The sequence below is a fragment of the Aotus nancymaae genome, unplaced genomic scaffold (genome assembly GCF_030222135.1).
Source record: "Aotus nancymaae isolate 86718 unplaced genomic scaffold, 86718_ANA_hifiasm-v0.15.2.pri h1tg000029l, whole genome shotgun sequence".
NCBI classification, from domain to species: Eukaryota; Metazoa; Chordata; class Mammalia; order Primates; family Aotidae; genus Aotus; species Aotus nancymaae.
The window spans coordinates 49,857,564-49,882,488 of record NW_026988442.1 but is presented as its reverse complement, the minus strand read 5'-3'; the positions used below and the strand labels follow the sequence as shown (position 1 = coordinate 49,882,488).

Genomic DNA, 24,925 nt, shown 5'->3' with positions numbered 1-24,925 from the left:
TTTATTCCTGCTTGGTTCTGCTAGGTTGAATTATGGACTGAAAAGTAGAGAGAAACTTAAGTTCAAGTAGTCAAGCAAATTAGACACTATGGTGAAATAGGAGAAGACCTGTGTGGGAAGTAAAGTGGAGGTTGTTGTAAAGGCCGTAAGGAGAGATCTGTCCCCTCACAAAGGGTTGGAGTGATGGGAGGGTATCTTAGGTTGGGTTCCTGAAAGTAGATAGTGAAAAAGGCTTAGTGAGGGAGAACTCTCATGGGTTATGTCTTTTCAAAAGGCAGGATTAACAAGAGGAAGTTAAACTGCTTTTCAAATGCAGCTAAAGCTTCAGCCAGTCCTCCTGGAATTCAAGAGTAGGAATAGCCCCTCAGAATTCCTCCAAATTGAAGCCAGGGTACCTGGCCTTTGCATTCCTGTATCTACCAGTCACCGGTTATAACCATACCATGGGAAAGCCTGAAATGCTGGGTAGATTCCTGCCTTAGACCACAATTTCCAGGGAGGGGCAGCAGTGTACCCAGAATAGCTGATATTTTCAGCAGCTGGGCTGTCTCAGCCCTGAGGAAGATGTCTGGGCTTAGGGCCACAGTGTCCAGTACAGAGAGGGAAATATAGCCATCTTTTGGCCTGAAAAAATTATGATCTTAATTAAGCCTACAATCAGCTATTATCACACCAAATAGGGATGTGTGAATTGATATCAGTGTACCTTTCTAATGTCAGAGTATTTACAAATCTGACATTAAATTTGAGGCCTTAAAATCAGTGTGAAAATTTTCTCCAGCCAGATAACCCTGGATTTGCAGCAAAACACGACTTTAATTCCTGAATCAGAGAGAGAAGAAAATTAAATTTGGTGAGTTAAACAGGGATGATGACTAACATAGCTGCCTTTTCTTTTTAGGAAGAAAAGAAAATATTCATAGAGGGATCCTGCAAGGACATGAGTCTCTCTGACTCCTACATATGTAAGAAGGTATATGACGTTGCCTATGAGCTGCTAGAACAACCCAAAATATTGTCAAAGAAGGATGTAGATAGCAGCTAGACTGAGAAAGATTATCATTCAATGTGAACTCAGTTCTAGCCAAGTGGCTACCCTGAGTAGCGGGTGACAAATGGGCTACTGTAGCCAGTGCAGGCCTGTGTCAGTGATAACAGAAGATCTCCAGGGAGTCCATTGACCTAGTAAACTTGAAGCTAGATAGATATGTGATTCTTTAAAGGAGCAGATCTGATCAGTAATGCCATGAAAGACTAAGAATCCTGTGACATTTGCTAGGGTATTAGATACCAGGGAAAGACCAAGATCTTACAGTGAGCAGTGAGGAGAGGACCAACTTGGAATCTGGAAGTTATGTGAGTTAAAGGCCGTAAGTGGAGGTTAGAGGAAATCAGTGCTGTAGCAAGGCATGAGAACAATCAGAGGAGGTGCAGCAGCAACAGAGCACTCCCATAAACACATTCACAAATATTGATATCTGAGGGACACTGCTTGTGATCTGGCTGAGTCATCATGAGAGCGAAGAAGCAGGAAACATGAATTTGAATACGGAAGGTAAGGCAGAAGACAGGACAAGGTGGTGGACAGCTTTCAGCCTCTTAGGGTTAAAATCTCTCAGTAAGAAGGGATTGGGAATGAAAGTAAATATAGCAGCACAATATACACCTAATTAAGTTTCTATGTGCTTAAAATAACAGCTTAATAAATCAATACATACAATATCCATAAATTATTTTTGATAGATTTCTTCCTTTTCTAAATGTCAAATTAAAAAGTCTATTCAAGTCCTGTGAAAATGATAACATCTTAACCAAAATTGAACATGGCTGATCATGTAGCCATAACAGACAGACAGAACACTTGAGGGAGTGTTCCAAACACAAATGGTACAGACACCAGTACTCAAATGCTGTATGAATAGAGACTGTCCCTGATTGGATGTTGCTAGGTAACAAAATCTTCCAAATGATACTCATATGGGGGCTCTCTGGTGTGGATATGCCAATTTGGGCATTCATTAACATCCATTATTAATGAAGAAATAATGTGTTTTTTTAACTACCAGCAATTTTCTTGATCTTATAAATAGATACTTTGTTCAAATCCTGGTGGTGGGGGGGAACATGACATAAAATTTATTGCAACTATAACTAAACTTTCCTCAGATTTCTTTTTTGCAACCATGTCATGGTTCATTTTTCTATATCAAATTTAATCTTTAAAAAGAGGAAACTTCCAAATACACATGAATAGTAAACATTAGTTACACTGTAAAACCTTTAATTAAATTCCTCTGAATAATAGATTGTTTCTATAGTAATGCTCACTGAATGGGAAACTCTATATTACTATTGCAGCTCTTCATCTTTGAATTAAAGAATGACTTTCAGCTCCAGTGGAGAATAGTAAAAACACTGTGAAAGCCCTGTTGTAAACCAGTTATTGAAAATTTCTTTGTTTCTTAGCTTGAGGTCTAAAAACTGAGTTACAAATTTGAGGGAGTAATGTAGCTGTTGAGGCAAATGTGTATTTTATGTGTCAATTAGCCAGAGTATCGAATCCAAACCATACGAATATGTTTTTAGTGACTTAAATTAGCTAGATAATTGCCTAAATTATCAACTATATTCTGTGTGATTAGGCTTAGCTTCAGTTGAAGTTTGTAGAATAATTCAAAATTTTAGTAAGCATAAAAGTAAAATTTTCTTTGATTTGGGAAGTGTAATTTTAATCTTTTCAAAGATAACGGAATGTCCTTTATGATACCTTAATAAGATTAAATGAAAAAGTACCCTTTAAAAATTACTATGAAAATAAAATACTTCAGAAATTTGAGTCTACTTTTTTACATTTATTTTCAATTAAAATTAATTTTTATAGTTTTATCTAAACATTCATTAACCTAGATCATGGTTTTCAAACTTTCTTGGGCATCAGAATGACCTGAAGTGTTTGTTAAAACACAGCTTGGTGAATTTGTGTATTTCTGAATTAGTTGTTCTGGTGTAGGGCCCAAGAACTTGCGTTTCAAACACATTGCAAGGTGACGTTGATGGTCTCACACTTGGAGAATGACTGACAGGCAATCTGAGTAATGCCCATTCAATAGGAAAAAATTAACTTAATTATTCAAGGCAAAAAATAACTTTTTGTATCTTCTACAAATATGTATTGGATATTTACTATTTGCCAAATATTAGGTCTATATGGAAGAAAATAAAATGTCCCTGCTATGAAGTAGAGCTGAAGGGTTATGGTCCGCTTCAAATAAGATAAATATATTCTCCAGTTTTCCCACAGTCCTCACTTCTCTCTATAGTTTTACTACTAGCCTTCTTCATTCATGTTACTTGCTTACTAAGCAAACAAATGTGACCAATGTGGTAGTAGAGACAGGTATGAGGTATTATGATGTTACAGGGGCAGGAACATGTGGACCCATGTGGGAGAGTTAAGAATGCTCCACAGATGAAGAGTCCTTTGGAATAGGTATGCTAGAAGAAGGAAATCATTTTAGTAGAGGGGACACCACATGATACAAATTAGGTGTCATAAAGTGAATGGTAGTTTCAAGGAACCCCCATTGAAATGTGGGATGTGATGGGAAATGAGACTGAAGAAGTATCAGAAGTTATATCATGATAGGTTAATTGTATTATGCATGCACAGGGCTTTGGAGTCTTATATTTTAGGCAATAGAGGACCATTGTAAAGGATACAGACAGTGGAATATTATGATGTGATGTACAATAATATGATATGTGATCCTGAAGTAAAGAAGCTTAAAGCAGGAATACCAATTATGAGACTATTATATCAGTCCAAGAAAGATGTGTTGAGGGTCTGAGTAGGACAATACAGTGGGCTATATGAGAGAGATAGTTAAGAGATGTATTTCATAGACTTTGGTTAACCTTTGGTTGAGAGAATACAGGATTAGAGAGAAGGAGACGTTTTGTATCATGTTCAGGTTTCTGGCTTGGGAGCCTTGGATAATGGCTCTATTCATAATGTATGAAAAGGAAGAGTATTTGGTGGGATGAAATGGATGGTAGCTGAAGACGGAAAGGCAGATCTTAGTTTGAAATGCTAAATAGTCTAGAAATACTAAAATCTTCCAAAGGAGATGTTTAGTGGGATATACGAGGTTGTAAATGACAAGAAAAGTCTAAAGAAAGATATGAGCTGGAGATATTGATTTGTGAGAGGGTCTTTGCCCTATAAATAAAGATGAGTTCGCCCAAGCAGGGTATATAGGGATGACTAAGAAGGGAGGAATATTAAAAGCAGCTCCCAGGGGAGAAACAAATGGCTTTTAAGAATAGAGGAAGAGGAACAAGCAAATGGTACTGAAATAGCTGTTACAGAGGTGGAGAGACTCAAGGGAAAGCGGGGACATGGAATGTAAAAGAAGGGAATCCAACTTAAGTAAAAGTGAAAACCTCTTGTACTTGATGACAGTTAACTCAGGAATTAATCATGTAAGCAAGAATGCATAATTTGTTTCTCTTCCATTATTCACAAATATTCTATACCACCAAATATCACAGCTGAAAAAAAAAGAGAACACACTTTTCCATTACTATTGGCTCCTTTAAATGTGGCCTCTTATGCTTGATAGGGAAAACAAAATTTTTTCTTTTACTCTGTATTATTTCCATTTTTTAGACTGCAAACTTTTTACAGAAGACTTCAGTGAGAAAGTGTTTAATTTCATCTTTTATTTGGTATTTATATCTATCATGTAGCAATTAATTGGCTCAATTACGCAGTGCTTATCAAAATTTGATAGTAAGATTTACCAAAATAACCCTTTCTTCTGTACTCGCTTCATTGCGGAGGACATAAGTCATTTAACTGTGGCTAGTTCCGTGTCTTCCACAGAGAATACGTTTATGAAAAATTAGGTCTTCTTAGAGAAAGCTGCTCACTTTTCTTATGTAGAGTTCCTGGCTCTGAAACTAGGTATTTGCACTGAGAAATGATCCACTATTTAATTCAATATAAAATAAGTACTTAAGTTTTCAGAATTTACAGAGCCCAATGTATCATAATGCCTTTGTATAATTCATATTTTCTATTTTGTATTTAACTCCTTTTCTTTTACTTAATCTTCTCAGTTTAATACCTCCCTTTTCTTGAACCTATGCTTCTTGTGTAGTCATGTCACATCTTTTCCTTTTTTTGCCTCTATTTCAGTAGGGGTATTTAAATTTTCAGAAAGTCTCATCTTTCCAAACACACAACAACCTTTTTCTTATAACTCTCACTTAAATCCTACCCCTCAGGCATGCATGTACGTGCATGCACGCGCGCACGAACCTGCACACACACGTACACACACAATTACAAACACTTTAGATAAGAGAGTAAGCATTGGTTAAAGGGAAATGCCAGTTTAAAATTTGCTTTTGTGGATACCATTGTATATTTCTTTTTAACCATATTTCTATTTCAGATCATTTCAAGTGATAACAAAAGCTGGCAGTTATGATGTAGGTTTTGAAGTAATAGTATTACTATTTTGAAGGTTAAGATGTGTCTCCTAAAAGAGGTACATCAGAATTTTCTATTCTTTAATTTTTTTTAAAGTGGCTATCACTGGAACAACAATGTTTGAAAAAGCCAATATCATTATTTTACACTGGTAGTAACATTATACTTCAAAGAAAAAAAAATCAGCAGGGGTTTGCCAAAGATGAGAAAAAATATGAAGTAGAAATTAGATAGTGTCAGAAGCTACCAAGCATTTGTCTCTTTTTAACTTTTATGCTTGATTTAACAACCATTCTTCAAAGACTGACACCAAGTAAAGGAAAATCTAGGCTATATAATGACAGAAGGGTGTAATCAAAACAATATACAGGTGGTAAATAATGAGCCTTTGTAATGCTCTGGAAACAATTTTATCTGCATATTTGTACTCTCTCCAATGATTCCCTGTATGAGTGACAGCTACAGCATAGGGAAACCACTTATGTTCACAAAATAAGCAGCAGAATCTCTACTACATGTGTTATAACTTGCACATAAGACTTTGTTTTAATTACAATATAAAGTTGCATAAATTGTGTATTATATCCTGGAGGCTACTGTAAAGACTATCTTCCACTTAGGAAACCAAGGTTTCAATTCTTCATTTACATTTCAGTTTTAAATGGACATATTACTTTTTTTTAAGTCCTCTTCTCTGCCATGCTGCTGATGTACCCTCCCTTTTTCATTTCCATCCAATATGATGAACCATGCAGGACAACTATTCCATAGGAAAAAAATAAGAATTTGAGAAGACAGTGAAGAAACTAAACTAGGTATCCGCTATCCAAACAAATTAACTTATTGGTATTCATGACAGAAATAGAGGTTGATATTAGCAGTGTACTCCCAGTAATCATTCACTAATGATTGCATTTGTTAATGGAAAGCATAACAAAATCAAAACAGTCATCAACTTAGAGGATCAACACTTTGGAATAAGAATAGTTTTTTATGGTAGTTCAATTTTTTTTCTAAATATGTCACCAGGAAGACTGATGAATTAGTAATTCCAATAGAGTTTTCCCCAAGTGTAATATTGTTCAGGGTATAACATTCAGAATATTAGAATCATATTACATTAATGTATTTGTGTCAATATTGCTTTAAAAGAATATCGTACTGTCATTTAGACATACTTAAGGAAGAAATTGCTATTATGAAAAATTGTCAGCTGAGGAGTGTTTGATTTGGTATTATACTTAGGTTTACAAAATAGGCTTTTAGGACCATATTTTTCATTATATGTATTTTTTGCTATCTGAATTTATACATGGTATAACAATTTCTTTTCTCAAATATTAAAGTTTTTGTGATAAGGCCTCCAGCTACTCATAGATAATGGTAGATATCTAAATTCCCAAATCCTCATGGACCCCTATATAACCCTTTGAGATTAATAAAGGAGGGTTCAAATAAAAGTATCCACAAATCATCCCTATGGAATAACTAGAGAAAGACAACTTACAGACTTTTATTTACATGTAGGTGGGGAATTTGCTAATACTAGCAAAATTGGCTCAGAAGAGCACACTGCAATAGAGAGTCAAGTTAAAACTAAATGAAGAAAAGAAGAGTACAGAAGTCTCCCTGGAGTGATGAAAAACTTAGTAAACAGAGTTCCCTTCAGCAGAAGAGGGCCTCACACTGAGTCTGAAATCTCAAAAGCAGGTTTGTAACATGAGCACCACATTCTGGAGAGACAATAGAAGGGCTTAAAAAGTACACAAGACCCCAGATACCAAACTCACTTACAATGGACAGTCAAGCAGGTTGGCATCAGACTAGTTGTCAGCAACAATTGATGTTAAAAAAAAAGAATGAAACAGTATCTACCAGATTCACAAGGCATAGAACATGGACCAAATACTATGTCACATCTGCCTAGGCTGTCCTTCAAATGTCAAAGTGATATAAAAACATGTCAGACACAAGAGAACTCTGAAAATATTTTACCCACAAACCTTTTCCAAAGGGGAATACTTCATCTAAGAAGCTGTGTATGGGAATCTCTGACAAAAAGACAGACATAAATATATTTTGCTAGAAATGTGAGGCCGAAAGAAAAGTAAGAAGTGTATACACATTACCTGCCTGACAAGCTAGAAATACCATATCCCAACAAAATGGGAGGGAGAGGGGAAGAAAATAGATAAGCTCACTGAGTGCCTTACTGGTAACAGATGGGAGTCAAGTGATGCTATTTAAACCGACACATGAATGGTGGGAGACTAAGGATACTCAGGAGCAAAACGATAAGCCTTAAGAAATAGAATATTGTTGATGAAAACTGCATGATAGGAAGAAGAGGAAAAGGATTATAAGCTATTAGGTTGGTGCAAAAGTAATTGCGGTTTTTGCCATAATAATTTTATTTTTGCTCAAAGTAAGGAACCAAAATATATTGCCTGAGGAAAAAAGGCAAGGATTAAGGACAGTATATAACATTTTCTTATAAAGATTACTACTGGAATTGGAAAATGATATAAATTTTCCCAAACACTAAAAAAACAAAAACAAAAACAAAACAGAATCAAACAACAACAACAAAAAACAGTTTTTAAAAGGGCAAAGAAAAGATAACATAATGAAATACTTTAACAGAGTGTATTTTACATATAATATGTTAATGCCAAGAAAACAAACACATCAATTGCATCGATAAATGTAAATATCTACTGAAATGTAAATATCTATCTAACTTTTTGGAAATCAATTAAAGTAGAGGTATTATTTTCTTATAAGCAATAAAGAAAAGCTTCACACCATATAAAAATCACACACTGTATAAAAAAGACACAACTAAAACAAAGACAAATAAAGAAAAGATAACTTCAAAATACAGCAAGAAAATGGAAAAAAGACTCAAGTGTCATGATTTAAGATACAGTAGAATTTAGATGGAAAATTAGTAAACAAAAAAGAAGATACTTTGTAATGCTAAACACTAATTTATACTAATAAAAAATATATGACTATGAAATGTGACTATGAAATAAGAGCAGCAATATTCATAAGACAGAAATTATAAGAGATAGAATGAGAAATACCAAGAAATATCCTAACGGTAGAAGACTTTAATACAGTTTCTTAAATCCAAGACATATCTGGAGGACAGGAAATAAGTAAGAATATAGAAGACAGCATAATAGTAAGGTAGAGTTTAAAAAAGCAGATATCAACTTTTGTACCCTGATATTCTGTAATATCACTTTCTTTTCATAGTCACATGACATACTCAAGAAAATTGATCAAATAATAAACCATGGGAAAATCTTAGACAATTACAAAAGGAGAAATAATACAAATAGCATTTTATGACTGTAAGACAATAAAACCAGAAGTTTTTAAACAAAAAATAATACTTTAAAAATACTTTTCCTACTGGAAAACTAAAAGCTATCTATATTAAATAACTCAAGTTAAAAACCAGGAAAACAAAAATTGCATATTTTCTAGAAAAAATAATATTACATTTATAAATTCATAGGGTATAGCTTAAACAGTGCTTAGATAAAAATATATAGCCTTAAAATCATATACCAAAATACTGAAAGGATAAAAATAAATCAATGCAATAAAAAGGAGGTCACAAAGTAAGTTGATAAAAACTGAATTAAGAAATATAAAAGCAAAATTTTATGAGTTTGAAAACTAATAGAATTAATAAACCAATAAACAGGTAGATCTTTAGAAAAAAGCTACTGATTATTCAACAATTTTAAATGGACTAAACAATAGTAAAAGAAATGAGAAATTTCAATAAAAATAACTACAGGAACAGAGGATTTTTAAAAAAAATCATAAAATACGATCTTGCGTAATTCTATTAAAAAAATTTAAATATTTACATGAAATAATTTCTAGAGAAATAATGTCTAGCAAAACTGACACTAGTTAAGATTGATAATTTGAACTGACCATTATTAAAGAAGAAAAATAAATTTGTCAAGGAGCTACTTCACAGTTACTACAAATAAGTACCTCGATGAATTCACAGGGAAATCACACCTAATTTTTAAAGTCTAGATAATCCTCAAACTATTTAAATGGTTCAATAGCATACAAAAAGGAGAAGAAACTCCCAATTGTTTTTTGAAGGAATTATAATATTGATACCAACACCTTAGAAAATTGCACACATACAGGCAAAAATTACAAATCAATCTCCCTATTTGATATTGATGCAAACTGCCTAATGAATATGAGTTAAGAGAATCCAAAAACATACTACAGAATGAAATGCGTCATGTTCAAATGTGGCTTCTTCCAGGGATACAAGAATGGTTCATCTTAGTAACTTTATTTATAAAACATATTTTAAAAATAAGGAAAATAATAACACACTCATTTCCACAGAGGCTAAAAAAGGCATTTTACAAATTTCGGCACACATTCTTAAAAAACTTGTCAGTGGAAACTTCCTTAAAAATTTAAAGCACATACAAATCAACTCACACGTCATCATTTCAATTAATGGGGAACATTTGAATTAAAGGCATTCATATGACAATCAGAGCTAAGGCATAATGTTCACTGTTGATTTCTTTTTATTGATACCTTGGAGATAATACCCAGCACATTTTGACAAGAGAAAACTATCAGATGTACAAGAATTGAAAAGGAAATGTAAAATAATTTATATTTTATGTGATAGAATACTTGAAAAATTCATAAAAGTCATTGTATAAGTCACTGTAAACTAAGAATTCACTAAGATAGTTGGATGTAAAATTAATGTATTCAGAAAGAAAAGTTACTTTTATAAGAAGATATAATGGGAAAAAGGGTCCCATTTACAATAGCAGCAACAACAAGTTAAATTCCAAGGAGCAAGGTAAACAAAGGAGGAAAATTTTAAGACATTCCTGAAAGACACAAAAATTAGACTTAGAAAATAAAAATACATACTATATTCTTGAATAGAATTACAACATTATAGAGACATCAATTATCTTCAAGTTAACTTATACAATTAATGTGAATCCAATAAAAATATTAAAGAATCTTTTCTAGCTCTAGAAAAGTTGCTTCTAAAGATCACATGGAAAATTAATCAAAAAATAATCTCAGCCTTCTGAAAATTAGTATCAGATAAAAAGGGATCATGCAATATTAGTTATTTATTGTATATATGAACTGTATGATTCTGAGGGATAAATAAATCAACAGAACAGAATAGAAAATCCAGAAATAGATTCAAGCACATATGGAAGTTTAGTGTATGATAAAGGTGGCATTTAAATTACTCATGAAAAAATAGACTTTTTAATAAATAATGTTAGAACAATGAGCGAGCCATTGGGAAAAAGACAAATTAACTGTATACTCTGCACTATACATCAAAATAAGCTTACAATGGATCAAGGATCCTAAAATATGAAATCATATAAGTTCTAGGAAAAGGAAGTGATTTATTTAGAACCTTGGAATGGTTAAAGCTTTTCTAATTATGTCTCAAAACTTTAGATGCAACAAAGGAAAGGGTTATAGATTTAGACACATTACCAAAAAACCCTTTAAATAGCAAAATTTATAAAAAATTTAAAAACATTATTTTTTAGGTAAGTTATTTGCAGTCTACTTTCCAAATTGATGAGACAGAGAAACTAAACAACTGAAATGTACACAAGAAATGGACAGTTGATAAAGAAATGTCTACTGCACTTAAATATATGAAACTTAATCATAGAATAAATATAAACTAAAACTAATTGAGGTACTACTTCTTACTTATGGTAATGACAATAGTCAAGAAAACTGATTCTGATTTACTCTGTTGGTATAGTTTTGGGGAAAAGGACTAATTCATGGTTGGTGGTAGCATAAAATGGTTCAAAGCATGTGGAGGAGAATTTGGCAGTATTTGTAAAGATTATATATGCATCACCCTTGACCCAGGAATCCCACTTACAGGACCTTGAAGATACATTTGCCCAATAATACACATATGCACATATGAAAATACATAAGTAGAATTTATTCTGGCATAATTTTAATAGCCAAAATTTGAAAACAACCTATATGTCCATCAGGGGTTAAATACATTATATGATATCCAAATTAAATGGCTTTCAGATCAGCCAATAAATTCTGGAAGGTACCAAAAGGTAACATGAGCTAATGCTTTCTCATGTAAAATTATTTTACTTCAAATTTAAAGATATTTTGAGAACCAAATTGAAATAAAGACCATATTAACATGACTACAGTAGCAGAATTATCAAGAATATTTAGTACACATTGCCTTTTACTTACGGTTTACAGTTTTGACTGGTAAGATTGGGTTTACCCTCTGTGGAGAGGTAGCATTTTCATTATCCGTCACATATTCAAAATTAATGATGAACATCATAGCCACACCCTCTTGATTTTTCACTGGAATTATGTGAGTGTTACAAATAAAAGTGGACCCTAAGGAGATAAAAAATGAATGTTAGTTAAAAATATGCCTTCATTTTGAACTATCAAGTAATATTAAAATTGAAATGCACTCCTAAGGAAATTTGTATCTTAAATAATCACTGGTATTAAAAAATAATTTGAACTTTTTTACTACATATTTTATTGCATATCATATTTATTTAAAATATATATGTTTTTCCAGAAAAACATTACAGTCAGTTACTACATTGCAGAAAAACAGAAATATCAAATTCTCTTTGCTTTCATACCTATCCCTATAATTAATTTTTAAAAATATATATTCTTTAACTTTTTGGAAATAATTCTTATCATTTTCTTATAAATTTTGATTAAATCTGAATCTCTATAAAATATAGCTATATAAAAATGAAGATAACTAATGTCATATTGATTTTAACAAAAGCAACTTTTATGCTTTTTCTCTTTTAATTTTTTGCACATAAAATAGTAAATCATTGACTCCTATATATGTTACAGTAATTCTTTTCTTTTTCATACAAAATTCACAACATCCAAATTACAATGATTTTGTTTGGTTTTTATTCTGTTAGAAAATAAGAACAAAGTTTTGTCTATCTTATTGTGTTAGTAATCTTTTTCATGAGATGATATTCTTCAAGATGATATTCTTTTAAAAGCAAAATTACAGCGCTAATAAGATATATTTCATTAGAATTATCTGGAAAATGAATAATCAAAGGGATGACTCAGTTTGCAATCAACCACCACCATCCATCTTCCAAGAGAAACCCACAGGTCCAAGATTCAGAGCATACACTTGAGAAGTTTACTTCTATTAAATCAACTGACTTCTGACTGACTCCTTGGAGCTGATTTCTAGAATTTCCTCAAAGCAGTTTCCTCACTTTCATCCTGTGAATATGCTCTTTAGTCAAGGTAATGGAAATTTCGTAGTCTTGAAATTTATTTCAGTTCCAGCTATTTGAGTTAAAAATAAAATATTTTAAAAATGCCAAAACTTCAGAAAGTGTTCTTAATCATTTACAAGCTTGTGCAACCCCATGGCCTACATGCCACATGTGGCCCAGGACAGCTTTGAATGTGGTCCAACACTACTTTGCAAACTTTCTTAAAATGTTGAGTTTTTTTGTGATTTATTTATTTAAGCTCATCAGCTATTGTTACTGTTAAGTGTATTTTATGTGTGGCCCAAGACAATTATTCTTCCAATGTGGCCCAGGGAAAGCAAAAGATCAGACCCTCCTGATTTAGGAAATAGTGTCTATTTTGACTGCTTTTGTTTTTCACAGCTAGCTGAGACCACCTTGAATCTTCAGGAGAACGATGGTTCAATGTAGAGGTGGGGGCAGGTTGAGAGCAAGACTAGTCCGGCATGAAACTTGAGAAGGAAATGTGAGCAAGTGCCAGGACCCCTGGAAACTAGAGCCAGGAGCTGGGAAAATAGCTGAATGGTTTTGGGAGCCCTAATATCTGCAAAGGCCAGTAGATGTGAGTATTCCCAAATGGTGACCTATGTAAGCTCTACTACAGTAAGCATAAGAAAACTATTTCCTTTCTTCTTATCCTGAATCTTGGCTCCTGCTGCTAGAGCTGAGAACAAAAGCTATAAAGGATATTGCTATAGATCGAGGACTTCACAGGGAAGAGATTTTGAGGAGATCTAACAATTATTTGTAAAATTGTTTCTGTGGGTAAATATGTTCTAATTTCCAAGGAATTGATCAACAAATATGCTTTTAGAAAGGCTTTTTGTAAGTTGGGAATGCCTATGTGCTACTTATCATTCAGATGTGCTAGTTATAATACAAATGTGGAGAGCCTCTCAAATTCGAAATGTGGATAACTTTATTTATAATTAATTTCATATTTTCTATAAATGTGGCAATGGTTTTACAGATGTTGGAAAATATGCCTTAGGAACGGCATGCTGCATCTTCAGTCTTCAGCTATGTCTCCAGTTCATTTAATAAAATAGTTAGCTCGAGCACTTGTCATAGTTTCCATGGTAACAAACCGGATGACTTTAGTAAATAGAAAATAAGCAATTTAAGACTGTTCCATTAGAACTAAAAATAGAAGTGCTTCAGGCCAGGCATCACAGTACACACTGGTTAAACAGAGTCTGAGGAGATGCTAGAAATATCATTATGCACTTTTCTAATGAACCAAAATACATATTGATTTTACCATTTAAAATGACATTTCCTGGATCATTTAGAATATCACTGTGAGTTCACACATTTGTTATTTAGGCAGTTGCAAATTTTTCAACACGTGGGGTAGTTGACTATAAAAATATAAATTTTTTTTTGAGAAATCCAGAAATAAAATATCTGGGGATAGCAATCTAATAGTTCTGTAATAGAGCAATTTTGCTTTCGGTAATAAGGGATAAAATCATGTTTTTCAATACAAGTGTTTGTAAATTTACTGTCTAATACTAAAAATGGTAAAATTATAGTGCTCTATTTAAAAGTTTGGCTATCTGCATTGGCTCTACAGCATATCAAATAAATGTAATTAATCTGGGATTTACTGCCCACTATCATTGTTTCCCATACATTTCTATTAAGCAATATATTTCCTCTAAAGTCAACTGAAGACTCACATTCACATGCTTTTCTCTTTTAGTTTGGGGATTTAATATCTCCATCAATTTTTCATAGCCTCCTGGAAAGCAGATAGTGAAAGGAGATACATGGAATTTAGAGGAGAAGAAGAATAGAATACATTTTATAGAACAAAAATATTTTAGCTTGGATAATTCTACAAACTCCAACCAAGTTCTGTCAAGATACTACTTTTTTCAAGTGACGTTGCCCTAAGAAGTCATCACTCTGTGCTCCCAAATATTTTTCTTGAATGCAACACTGGGAGCAAAAGCAATGAAAACCTAATCTAGCAAACACTAACCAAGCAATGAAAAACCTTATCTCAGAGAAGTTTCTCAACTAAGTAGCAGAACCAAGGTTTGAACTCAGACTTGTCCTGTGTTCACTCTTTCCCTTGCATCAGTGTTATCCAAAAAGTGAGATGTTAATGGATGTTACTGGAAAGGGCTTGCTGTAATTAATCCAATTTAGGAAATATCCTTCTCTAGGAGATGCTCCGTGCACATTAGTATAATAGAAGTTCTGAGAAATTCTGCAAAAACAGGCAAATATATACTTTGTCCAATGCAGCATTTTCTAAGTTTACTTGACTCGGAAGTCCTGTTTTAGAGAAGTCTGTGATAACATCTAGCTCCTTGGAATGTCACTGGGAAACACTGAATTGTGTCCTGCTCCTTCCCTGTTTCAAAGACACCTTCTGAGAGGGAGGAAAGTAAATATCATAGGTCACTCAAGTCACCAAGGAGAGGGAGTAACGACAGAGACAAAGGGCTGGGCCAGGAGAGGAAAGGGAATGCCAAAGGCCACTGTCACCTATTTGATCTATTTTGCTTGATATTGGCTCTGGTCTGAGATCCTAGGAATCCAGTTAAAATAGCATTATCATATTTGATTACATATCTTTAAGCAATGATTTCCTCAAAAGCTTGTTCTAAGTTAAAAGGTTATTGCTAAATAAAATATGATAGAGTTTTTCACATCCCAAGACCAATTCATACTGTTTGACAGAGATCAGGTTTTATAACATAAAAGACCTAATTCAATACTCCATTAATATTCTGCACCAGAAATTTTATGAGATAACTCTGACATATCCAAGGAAATACTTTTGGCTGTGTTTCCTCAGGAGTTGTTCCTCTTCCTTTTCAAAATATGGATATATGTGACTTTATAATAAATTGCCGACTATCACCCCTTTTCATTTACACATTCTCTTAACATTACACTCAGGTGTTAGGGTTTTTTCATACTTATAAATTTGATTGCTTAGAAAAGCAAAGTCAGCTCTTTTTTATATTTGATAAACAGTGGATAAATTATTTGGTGATTTAAATTAGGGAGAACCCTCACACATTTTCTGACATGTAAATCAGAACCTGGCTCTTAAGATGCCCTGTGGTGCTTACCCACTTCTCAGCTCTGGTTCCAATTTAATTTTGGAGCTTTGTGGATTGAATTAGTGTATTGGGAAATATGAGTGTTAAAACAAGCTGAGGCTGATTTACAGTGTTGCACTCAGTCTCCAGGCAAACCAACTCTACATTTATGATCAGGAAGTTTGGACATGTTTATGATAATTTTTAATTCTTTTTATTTTTTTTTTAATACCCAAGCAAATATTTAGTTATTTGGTCCAATTTTTTTTCACCAGACATATTTATGTTATTAAACCTCAAAGGTATTTACTGCAGGTCCACCCCACTAAGCTGGTATTTGTTTAGTGAAGTTGCTTTGACACAATACTGAACTTTCTGGGCTTACTTAGAATATGAGCAAATCTGCATATTGCCATAGTAAGTGCACATGATTGTCAAGGTCAAGCCACATTGAGAATCCTGGAGACAGCCACACCCTGTGTGGATGTCATTTCTAACTGAGACCGTGAATGGCGGTATGCCTGGTGTGCTCATGATGTTCCTATGACTGTCAGAAGGAACCATACATTGTGCTCTATGTTTATAGCTTTGGAGCCTATTTTATAGCTTAGAATGAGTAAAATATATTGTAGATGAACAAAATTTAACAAAAATGGGTAAGGCACCTACTGTGTACAAGGTACTATACCAGAAATTGTAGGAGTTACAAACATAACTGAAAACAGAGATCTTTTGTTTAAAAAAAAAAAAAAAGAATCCAGCCGGGGGTGGTGGCTCACACCTGTAATCCCAGCACTTTGGGAAGCTGAGGCAGATGGATCATGAGGTCAGAAGATCGAGACCATCCTGGCTAACATGGTGGAACGCTGTCTCTACTGAAAATACAAAAAATTAGCTGGACATGGTGGTGGGTACCTGTAGTCCCAGCTACTCAGGAGGCTGAAGCAGGAGAATCACTGGAACCCGGGAGGCAGAGGTTGCAGTAAGCTGAGATCGTGCCACTGTACTCAAGTGATAGAGCAAGACTCCATCTCAAAAAAAAAAAAAAAAAACCCCACTAGTGGGGGTGTAATGGAGTGTCTGAGGAGAAGACAAGTAATGCCTTTCAGGGATATAAAAGATTTTGTAAGGGAAGCTGTGTTAGTAGGTTACCCGGCTATGAAGATGCTACCTGAGAATGGGTAATTTATAAACAAAGGAGATTTCATTGACTCACAGTTCCGAATAGCTGGGGAGGATCAGGAAACTTACAATCTTGGTGGAAGGGGAAGCAGGCATGTCTTATGTAACAGCAAGTGAGAGACCATGTGTGTCAGTGCATGAAAAACTACCATTTATAAAACCATCAGATCTTGTGAGAATTCATTCATTATCATGAGAATAGCATGGGGGAAATTACCCACATAATCCCATCTCTTCCCACCAGGTCTCTCTCTGGGGATTAAAATTCAAAGCCTAACCATATCAGAATCATAGTTTAAAGCTGGGTCTGACGTGATTGTGATAGGTAGAAATTAGGAGGAGGGAATCTCAGGCGGAAGGAGAACATCAGGGCAATGTGGAAACTCCAGGACAATGTGAGTGGTGTGTGGCCCCTTTTCAGGACAAATAATTTTATTGCTCCCATTCCCAGTACATCTGATTTTGATAATAGGTAACTTTTATTAAACAATTGTTCTATACCAGTTATCATGCTGCATTCTTTACATTCTTTATCTTATGTAACCCTCAAAAGAACCCTAAGAAAGTACATCCACTAAATATCCCCACAATATAGAAGTGGAACTTGAGACATAAAAAAAAATAAATAATTTCCCCCAAGTCACATGGCTAGTCTGTAAGAATGTCAGGATGCTGACACAGAAGGTCTAATGCATACCAAGGTCTTTGTGTAACAGAGGGAAGCCTTCTTTGGGTGTGTGTGTGTGTGTGTGTGTGTGTGTGTTTTGAGACAGAGTCTCACTCTGTCACTAGGATGGAGTGCAGTGATGCCATCTCAACTCACTGCAACCTCCGCCTCCTGGGTTCAATCAAGTCTCCCGCCTCAGCCTACTGAGTAGCTGGGACTATAGGTGCATGTCACCATGCCCAGCTAATTTTTGTATTTTTAGTAGAGATGGGATTTCACCATGTTGGCCAGGATGATCTCAATCTCTTGACCTCATGATCTGCCCACTTCAACCTCCCAAAGTGGGATTACAGGCGTGAACCACCATGTCCGGCCAAGGTGATGTGACCTAAATCACACAAATCTTTATATTGTTTCAGGGTTTGACTTCAGCACATATCTTCAGGATTCTCTGCTGCAGTCAACAGGAAAAGGCATGTTTTAAAACAACAAACAGATTATTGAAGGTGACTCAGAGCTCTTGTAAGAGTCTGCTGCAATAGGTACAGAGACTTTAGTGTGGTTAAGATTAGGCTTTGTAGTTATATCAGGCACCAGTGTGATGGTATAGAAGCAGAAAAAGGTGACAATGAAGGTATTTTTTTCTAGATACTTTAGCCCTCTACTCCTCTCACAAAAGTTTATATTCTGTTGGACTATTGTAACTTGGGATTTTTATTTTTATGTTTTTAATGTCTATACTATTTTTACAGAAGAATAAAGGGGGTAGAAAAGATACCCTGGAAAACTAGTGAGAATAGGGCTTTTATTTTCAGTTGGCAGTGTCATGTTTAGCATTGTTCAGCCTTAGTTGGGAACATCCTTCTCCCAGGCTTGGACACCAGACCTTGCGGCATATAGCTGCCACAGATGTTCCCTGCTCCCCAAGGCTGCCAGAGGCATGAACATGCAGCAGATGCCTGATGGCAGGAATTGCTTCGCAGTGGCTCATCTTGCCCCAGATATGTTCTTCCAAAGATGGTTGCAGGAGGGAGAGGTTTCATTTCAACTTCCCATAGACCACATTTACTGTTGCTTTTGTGTCTTACACCCATATCAGGCTTCAGGACCTAGCTTAGTCCCTTTTCAGAGTAACAGAGTAGTGATTGCTATTGTTCAGTTCTACACTGAGACCACAGAAAGGGATGCAGGATCAGATGATGTGATTTGTTCATCCAGCAACATACATTTATCTGAGTGGTAGGTTGTTCCCTGTGTCTATGAGAGGCTGTGAAATGTAGAGGTAAGCTGAAAGCCTGCATAAATTGCCAGGGGTTAATTCCAGGGTCTGCCACTTCCCAGTGTTTCATCTTGGAATAAGTTACTTAACTGCTCTGACACCCTGATTTCCCCATCTGTAAAATGGATATGATAGTGTTACCCACTTTATGGAGTTATTGTGATGATGAAATAAGCCGGTATCTGTAAAAAAGCTTAAAATATTGCCTTGTATATTGAAAAAGTATGAGTTATCATTATCATAAAGAAAATATCAAAGAATAAGTTTAAGTTCTGTAACCAATAAGTTATTGACTGTAAGATAGGGCTCAATGTTGATTAACTGGGGAGTGGGGAAAATGTGCTTGCAGTATAACCATGTCCCTTGTGAACATCTGTCTGCCTACTCTATTCTCCTTATTTCTGGTCCTATTAGCCTGTCGCTACAGTTACCTCCCTAGACCTTGCCTCTAGTTCTTAACTTTTCCTGAGTCTTATCCCTTATGAAAATTTACCAGTCCATACGTTTATCCAAGAGTCTTGCTTAAGCACTTTCTGACTTCAGAGATGCATGAGGCTTAATTTTAAGATAAGAGAATAAATCTCAGCTCCAGCTTTAGAATTTTTTACAGCAATCTCTATGCTCCTCTAGCTTTACTCATGACTAGAAATATGTTGGATATAAAAGCTGGGGTTAATTCCATCAGCTGAAGGTTAAGCCGTTAGCTTCTCTAAACAGGAACTTTCATCAAAACACCAATGTTCCTTCATTTTGCCTGATGACTTTGAAGCTGATCATTGAATGTGTCAACATGTTACCTCTCTTAGGTAAGCTAAGTCCACTTAATAGGTACTCTCTGGAGATAAAGTCCTGTATCAGAAAAGTTTCTCTGAAGATGGAAATTTCAGGCACTGTGGTAAGCCACTGAGAGAGACTTTTTGATGTCAGTGGAGACTTCTTATAATCCTTCAAATAATACAGAAGAATTGGAAAAAAAATAGAATGAACACACTGGTAGGATTATAACAAACAGTATAAAACCATTAGTAAAGCTGACCTATCATGTATTATATTCGAAAAGAAAGAGATTAAAACTTAATAAGATAAGGACTAATTTCCTAGATTCCCTTTCCTTATTGTTGTTATAAATTGCTAGAGATGAATAAAGCAGATAATATAGCATCAGTGCTTATAAAAACAAGGGAGGAGCTAATATTTGGTCATCTTTTAACATCACTAGGAAAACAGTAAGAAGGCCATATAGGCCGGGCAAGGTGGCTCACGCCTATAATCCCAGCACTTTGGGAGACAGAGGCGGGTGGATCACGAAGTCAAGAGATCGAGACCATCCTGGTCAACACGGTGAAACCCCGTCTCTACTAAAAATACAAAAATTAGCTGGGCATGGTGGCGCGTGCCTGTAGTCCCAGCTACTTGGGAATCTAAGGCAGGAGAATCGCTTGAACCCAGGAGGTGGAGGTTGCGGTGTGCGGAGATGGCGCCATTGCACTCCAGCCTGGGTAACAAGAGTGAAACTCCGTCTCAAAAAAAAAAAAAAAAAAAAAAAAAAAAAAGAAAGAAAGAAGGCTATGTACCCAAATTTCAGTTAACAGGAAGAGACTGAATTTATTTCATTGATATTATTTTAGATGCTGCTGTTTCTCAGAACTGCACCTAAGAAACAACAACTATTCATAGTCTCTGTGTGGAGTATATGTGGAAGGCTTCCCAGAGAGGTGAAATCAAGTTGCATCTTAATGGGGAATGCATAGATATTTTCAAACTTATTTCAGAGGCCAAAGTGGTGTGAAATGCTCGGCAAAAATATAAAGATATCAAATGGTATTTTGGAACCTAACTTCAGGAAAAATAATTGAACAAACAAAAATATTTGTGATATGCAACTCCTAAGCCACAACCGCTCTAGGAAAAAAAATTGACATGGTAGTATAAAAGGTAACGTATTTCTGCTGGATTTCCTAGTTTGTCCTTCTATGTTCACGCTCTATTCTTCTCTTCCTGCTCAGAATAGAAAAAAGGTGCTGCAAGGATTTCCTTATTTTCCTGACCTCCCATTTGGTTTCAAGCAGTGGGGATTTCCAGCAAAAAATTGGAGAGGAAGGAGAGCCATGTTGAGTATTTATTCCCCAGATTAGAATCTTAGGGGGTTGCAGTAGTTGGTTTCATCTTTCACTGAAGTTTGTAGCTTCTGTCAACCCTCAGCATGTAGCTGTCTCAGGGTTCCAGCACAGCGATTCATTTCTGCCGCTTGCCCCTTTTACTGGCTCTATACTGTTACTAGCCCCGGGCCAAGGCATCATTCATTTGTGTTTCTCTTAAACACTCTCAGAGTTCTTGTGAATAATCCTGTCATCACTTCTCCTCAAATTACCAAATTTGAGCGTTTCAAAATGTTTGAATCCTGAGTATTACATGATAAAATTATTTGCCAAAGAGAGTAAATTGAATTTCAGTAAGCAGACATTCCATATTTAAAGAACAAAAATGTAGCAAAATACTATGATAATGAGAATCGGCTGAATATGGTAGAGAAGGCAAAAGGAACCTACAAAATAAGGCTAGATAATAATAATAATAAGGCACTACATTTGTCTCCATATAGATTGGCAGAAATCTTAATCAGGACAAGAATGTTGGTGTCAGATATTTGGAGAAGATAAATGACTTTCCAATATTAAATTCTTCTAGAACTTCAATGGGGATAAAATATAATAGATTTAGTTCTGTGTGGTGGTCAAAGAATGACAAATTATTATTAAGGATAATTTGCCAAGATCAAATTCAACATTTTAGCCAAAGTGAGGGGAACTAAAAATATTCATTAGAAGGGGAGTGTCTAATCACAAAAAGTAAAACAAAGAAACAGCAAAAACTGATAGAAGGCTTAAAACATTTAAAAAACATTGCTCGGTATTTCAGGGGAAACCTTAAAGTCACGTAAAAGCATCACAATGTGTTTACAAGAAGATAACTTGCCCACAAATCTTGCACAATTAAGTGACAAAACTATATTCATGAATGAAGAAAACAAGCAGTAAGTTAGGACTTTTTAAAATTTTTTCAAAATGGAGAAATTGTGAAAGAGAATTGGGGAAACTCGTAAGAAATGAAGGCCAGTTGTAAAGTAAAAACAAAGCCAAGAATAATTTGAGGGGCACTTGAATTTCTAAGTCATTAATTAAAATTAGAAATTATTGGAAGATTAAAAAAAAAAACAGAGGAGGTGAACTAGGGAACAAATTTGATCACATCACTGAGAATATACTAAGGGAAGAAGAGGAAACTCAGCTTAAAAATTATTCCACTAGATACGGGAAAGTTTTAGAACCAAACTATATAAGCAAAATGTATTGCATGTATCAGACAAAAACATTATAAATAAATCACTCCCATAATGGATACTTAAAGTATTCAAGGTATAGTGTGGGTGTCCTAAGTATGTAATTTATTATTTTAATGATCAATTCATGGGTCCATGTGATTGCTGTAATAAGCATTTAAGAGAGAACAGATTAGAATAGCACTTCAATTCGAGGCAAGCTGTTGGCATTGGTGATAAATTGTGAGGATTCTAAAGCCCATTGAGAATAACGTATTGGTGGAAAGGTAACATTTTTCTGTAAGGCAAAATCTGGTCTGACTCCTCTATTGGAGATTTTTTACATTTAAATACAAACCAGGCAGAACCAAAATGGAAAGAAAATAGAAACAAAACAAAGCTCAGAAACTCTTAGTTGAGCACTCTGGGCCTACCATTGTGGTAAGGATGTAATAGACTCATTAGATGACGTTCTAGGGACAGCAATTACTGTCCCAGTTTTACAGTGGAAACTTAGACTAAGAGGGCTCCATAACCACTTTGCTTACTGACTCTGGTCTAACAGCTAGTAAGTGAAATTCAGACACTTGTCCAGATATATCTGGTTCATAGTACCCTGTTCATTTTACTAGTTTTTTAGAATTGTTGAAAATTTTTAGCAGATTTTTATCAGAGGTTCTAGAAGGCTTTAAACATTGAATGACAGTTCAATTGGGTAGTGTTTCACAAAGGTAAGGAGCCAAGTGAAAAATAAGATCAAAAAAATAGGAAAATGGGGTATTTCTCTGGCTAGCAATCACTAACAGTATTTGCCAGGCAAAATTCTAAGATGGTTCCCAATATTTCATTTCTCTGTCATATACGTTCTGCAAAATTCCAGTGACTGTGAAAATGAAGGACTTAGACTCCCACAATTAGTTTATGTTATACGGCACAGTTTACTTTAAGAAAGGGAGATTATCCAGGTGTGCTTACTAGAATCACAGGAGACTTAAAGGCAGAGATTTGTCATGGAAGAGGAAGTCAAAGGTGTTCCTGCTGGTCTGGAAGAAAGCAAACATGCACATTTGAACAGCTGATGAGAAGGGAAGCCCCTGGGAGCTGAGAGCAGTGATGAACAAACAGCCGGTAGGAAAGTGGGGACACAGTCTTACGACCACAGAAAATGGATTCTGCCATTAACCAGTATGTTTGGAAGAGGACCTGAGCCCAGATGAGAACCACAGCCACAGAGTCACAACTTGATTTCAGCCTTGTAACACACTGAGTGGAAAACCCAGCCACACACAGCCCAGACTTCTGACCTACAGAACTATGACTGAAAAATGGCGTTGTTTAAAGCAGCTAATTTGTGGTATTTTATCATTCATCAATAGGAGAGTAACACACAGCAAAACCTACTTCTGGAATTTTTCTTATCTGACATTTTACAAAAGTCCAGGCAGTTGAATGGTAAAATGATAGGAAGTTTTGTACCTATAGTGAAAGTTTGATGGGTGGAAAGTACAGTGTATGGAAATTGAGTTATGTTGACTGTATGAATTGGTAGCTGTTTCAGTGCAGGCACTAAGCAAGGCATTTTAGGAAGAAGTAATACAGCTGATATTTATGAGATGATGCACAGGTCTCAGCCAGCAGTTATGATTCACTAAAGAGCCACAGGGGACATTTTCATCATCCTCTGCAGACATTAGCATAACATGCTACTGTTCAGAAGACAAAAAGAAATGTCTGAGCATTATCAGAAAGGGTGTTGGAAACTAACTAGAAACAAAAGGTTTGCAGAAAATATGGTTAATTGTCTCAAAAGATAGTGTGAACTTTAGGACATTAGGAAATACATCAGTGATAGACAAGGTTCCCACATGAGCAACTAAAATGATCAACAGGTCAAATATTAATAGGTAGTACATTTTACAAAAATGCCCTTTATCTAAAGAATTGAACGTTGAGTAAAAACAATAAAATGACTGAATAGAAGGTCTGTTGGCAACAATCTCAGAATCTAATTATTTGAGAAATGTTTCTTCTTTCACTTTTCTGACATTTCCTCCCATGCCTGGATCAGTTTAGTTGCTCATGCAACAGTAGCATGTTATGCTAATATTTACAGGGAACGGAGAAAGTGACCCCTTGTGGCTCTTGAATGAATCATAATTGCTAGTTGAGACCCATTCATCATCTCACAAATATCATCTGCCCATGCCTCTGGGGAGAAAGTGTGAATTACTCCGTTTGTAAAATCAAGAAAACATATTGGGCATACTTGACTCATCTCCTCCTTTTTACTTCTTAAGAATAAGTCTGACCAAAGAGAACACCTTTTCCACTCTGCAAATGTAATAGATGAAGCTGTTTCATTCTGGAAAATATAAACCGCAAACTCCATCATAGCCTTTTTTTTTCTTTTTTAAGTAATAAAGGTGAAAATTTGCTCCAAAAATGTTGTCCTATATTTTTTAAACTAGTTTAAAGCCTGGTGTGTTTAAAGCTTGAAGGTCAGAGAACCAAAATGGTTTGGCAGGGCTGCATTCCTTCTGGAGGCC

The 24,925-nt window shown here is 35.0% G+C and overlaps 1 protein-coding gene across 1 annotated transcript in view; it reads right to left on the bottom strand.

The window, feature by feature from the left end:
- Window positions 1-24,925, bottom strand: part of KCNH7 (potassium voltage-gated channel subfamily H member 7) — a 471,595-nt gene that overhangs the window by 149,723 nt on the left and 296,947 nt on the right. Inside the window, exon 3 of the mRNA XM_012440583.3 lies at window positions 11,795-11,950. Within this exon, the coding sequence (XP_012296006.1) occupies window positions 11,795-11,950 (156 nt within the window). The remainder of the gene's footprint in view (window positions 1-11,794; window positions 11,951-24,925) is intronic.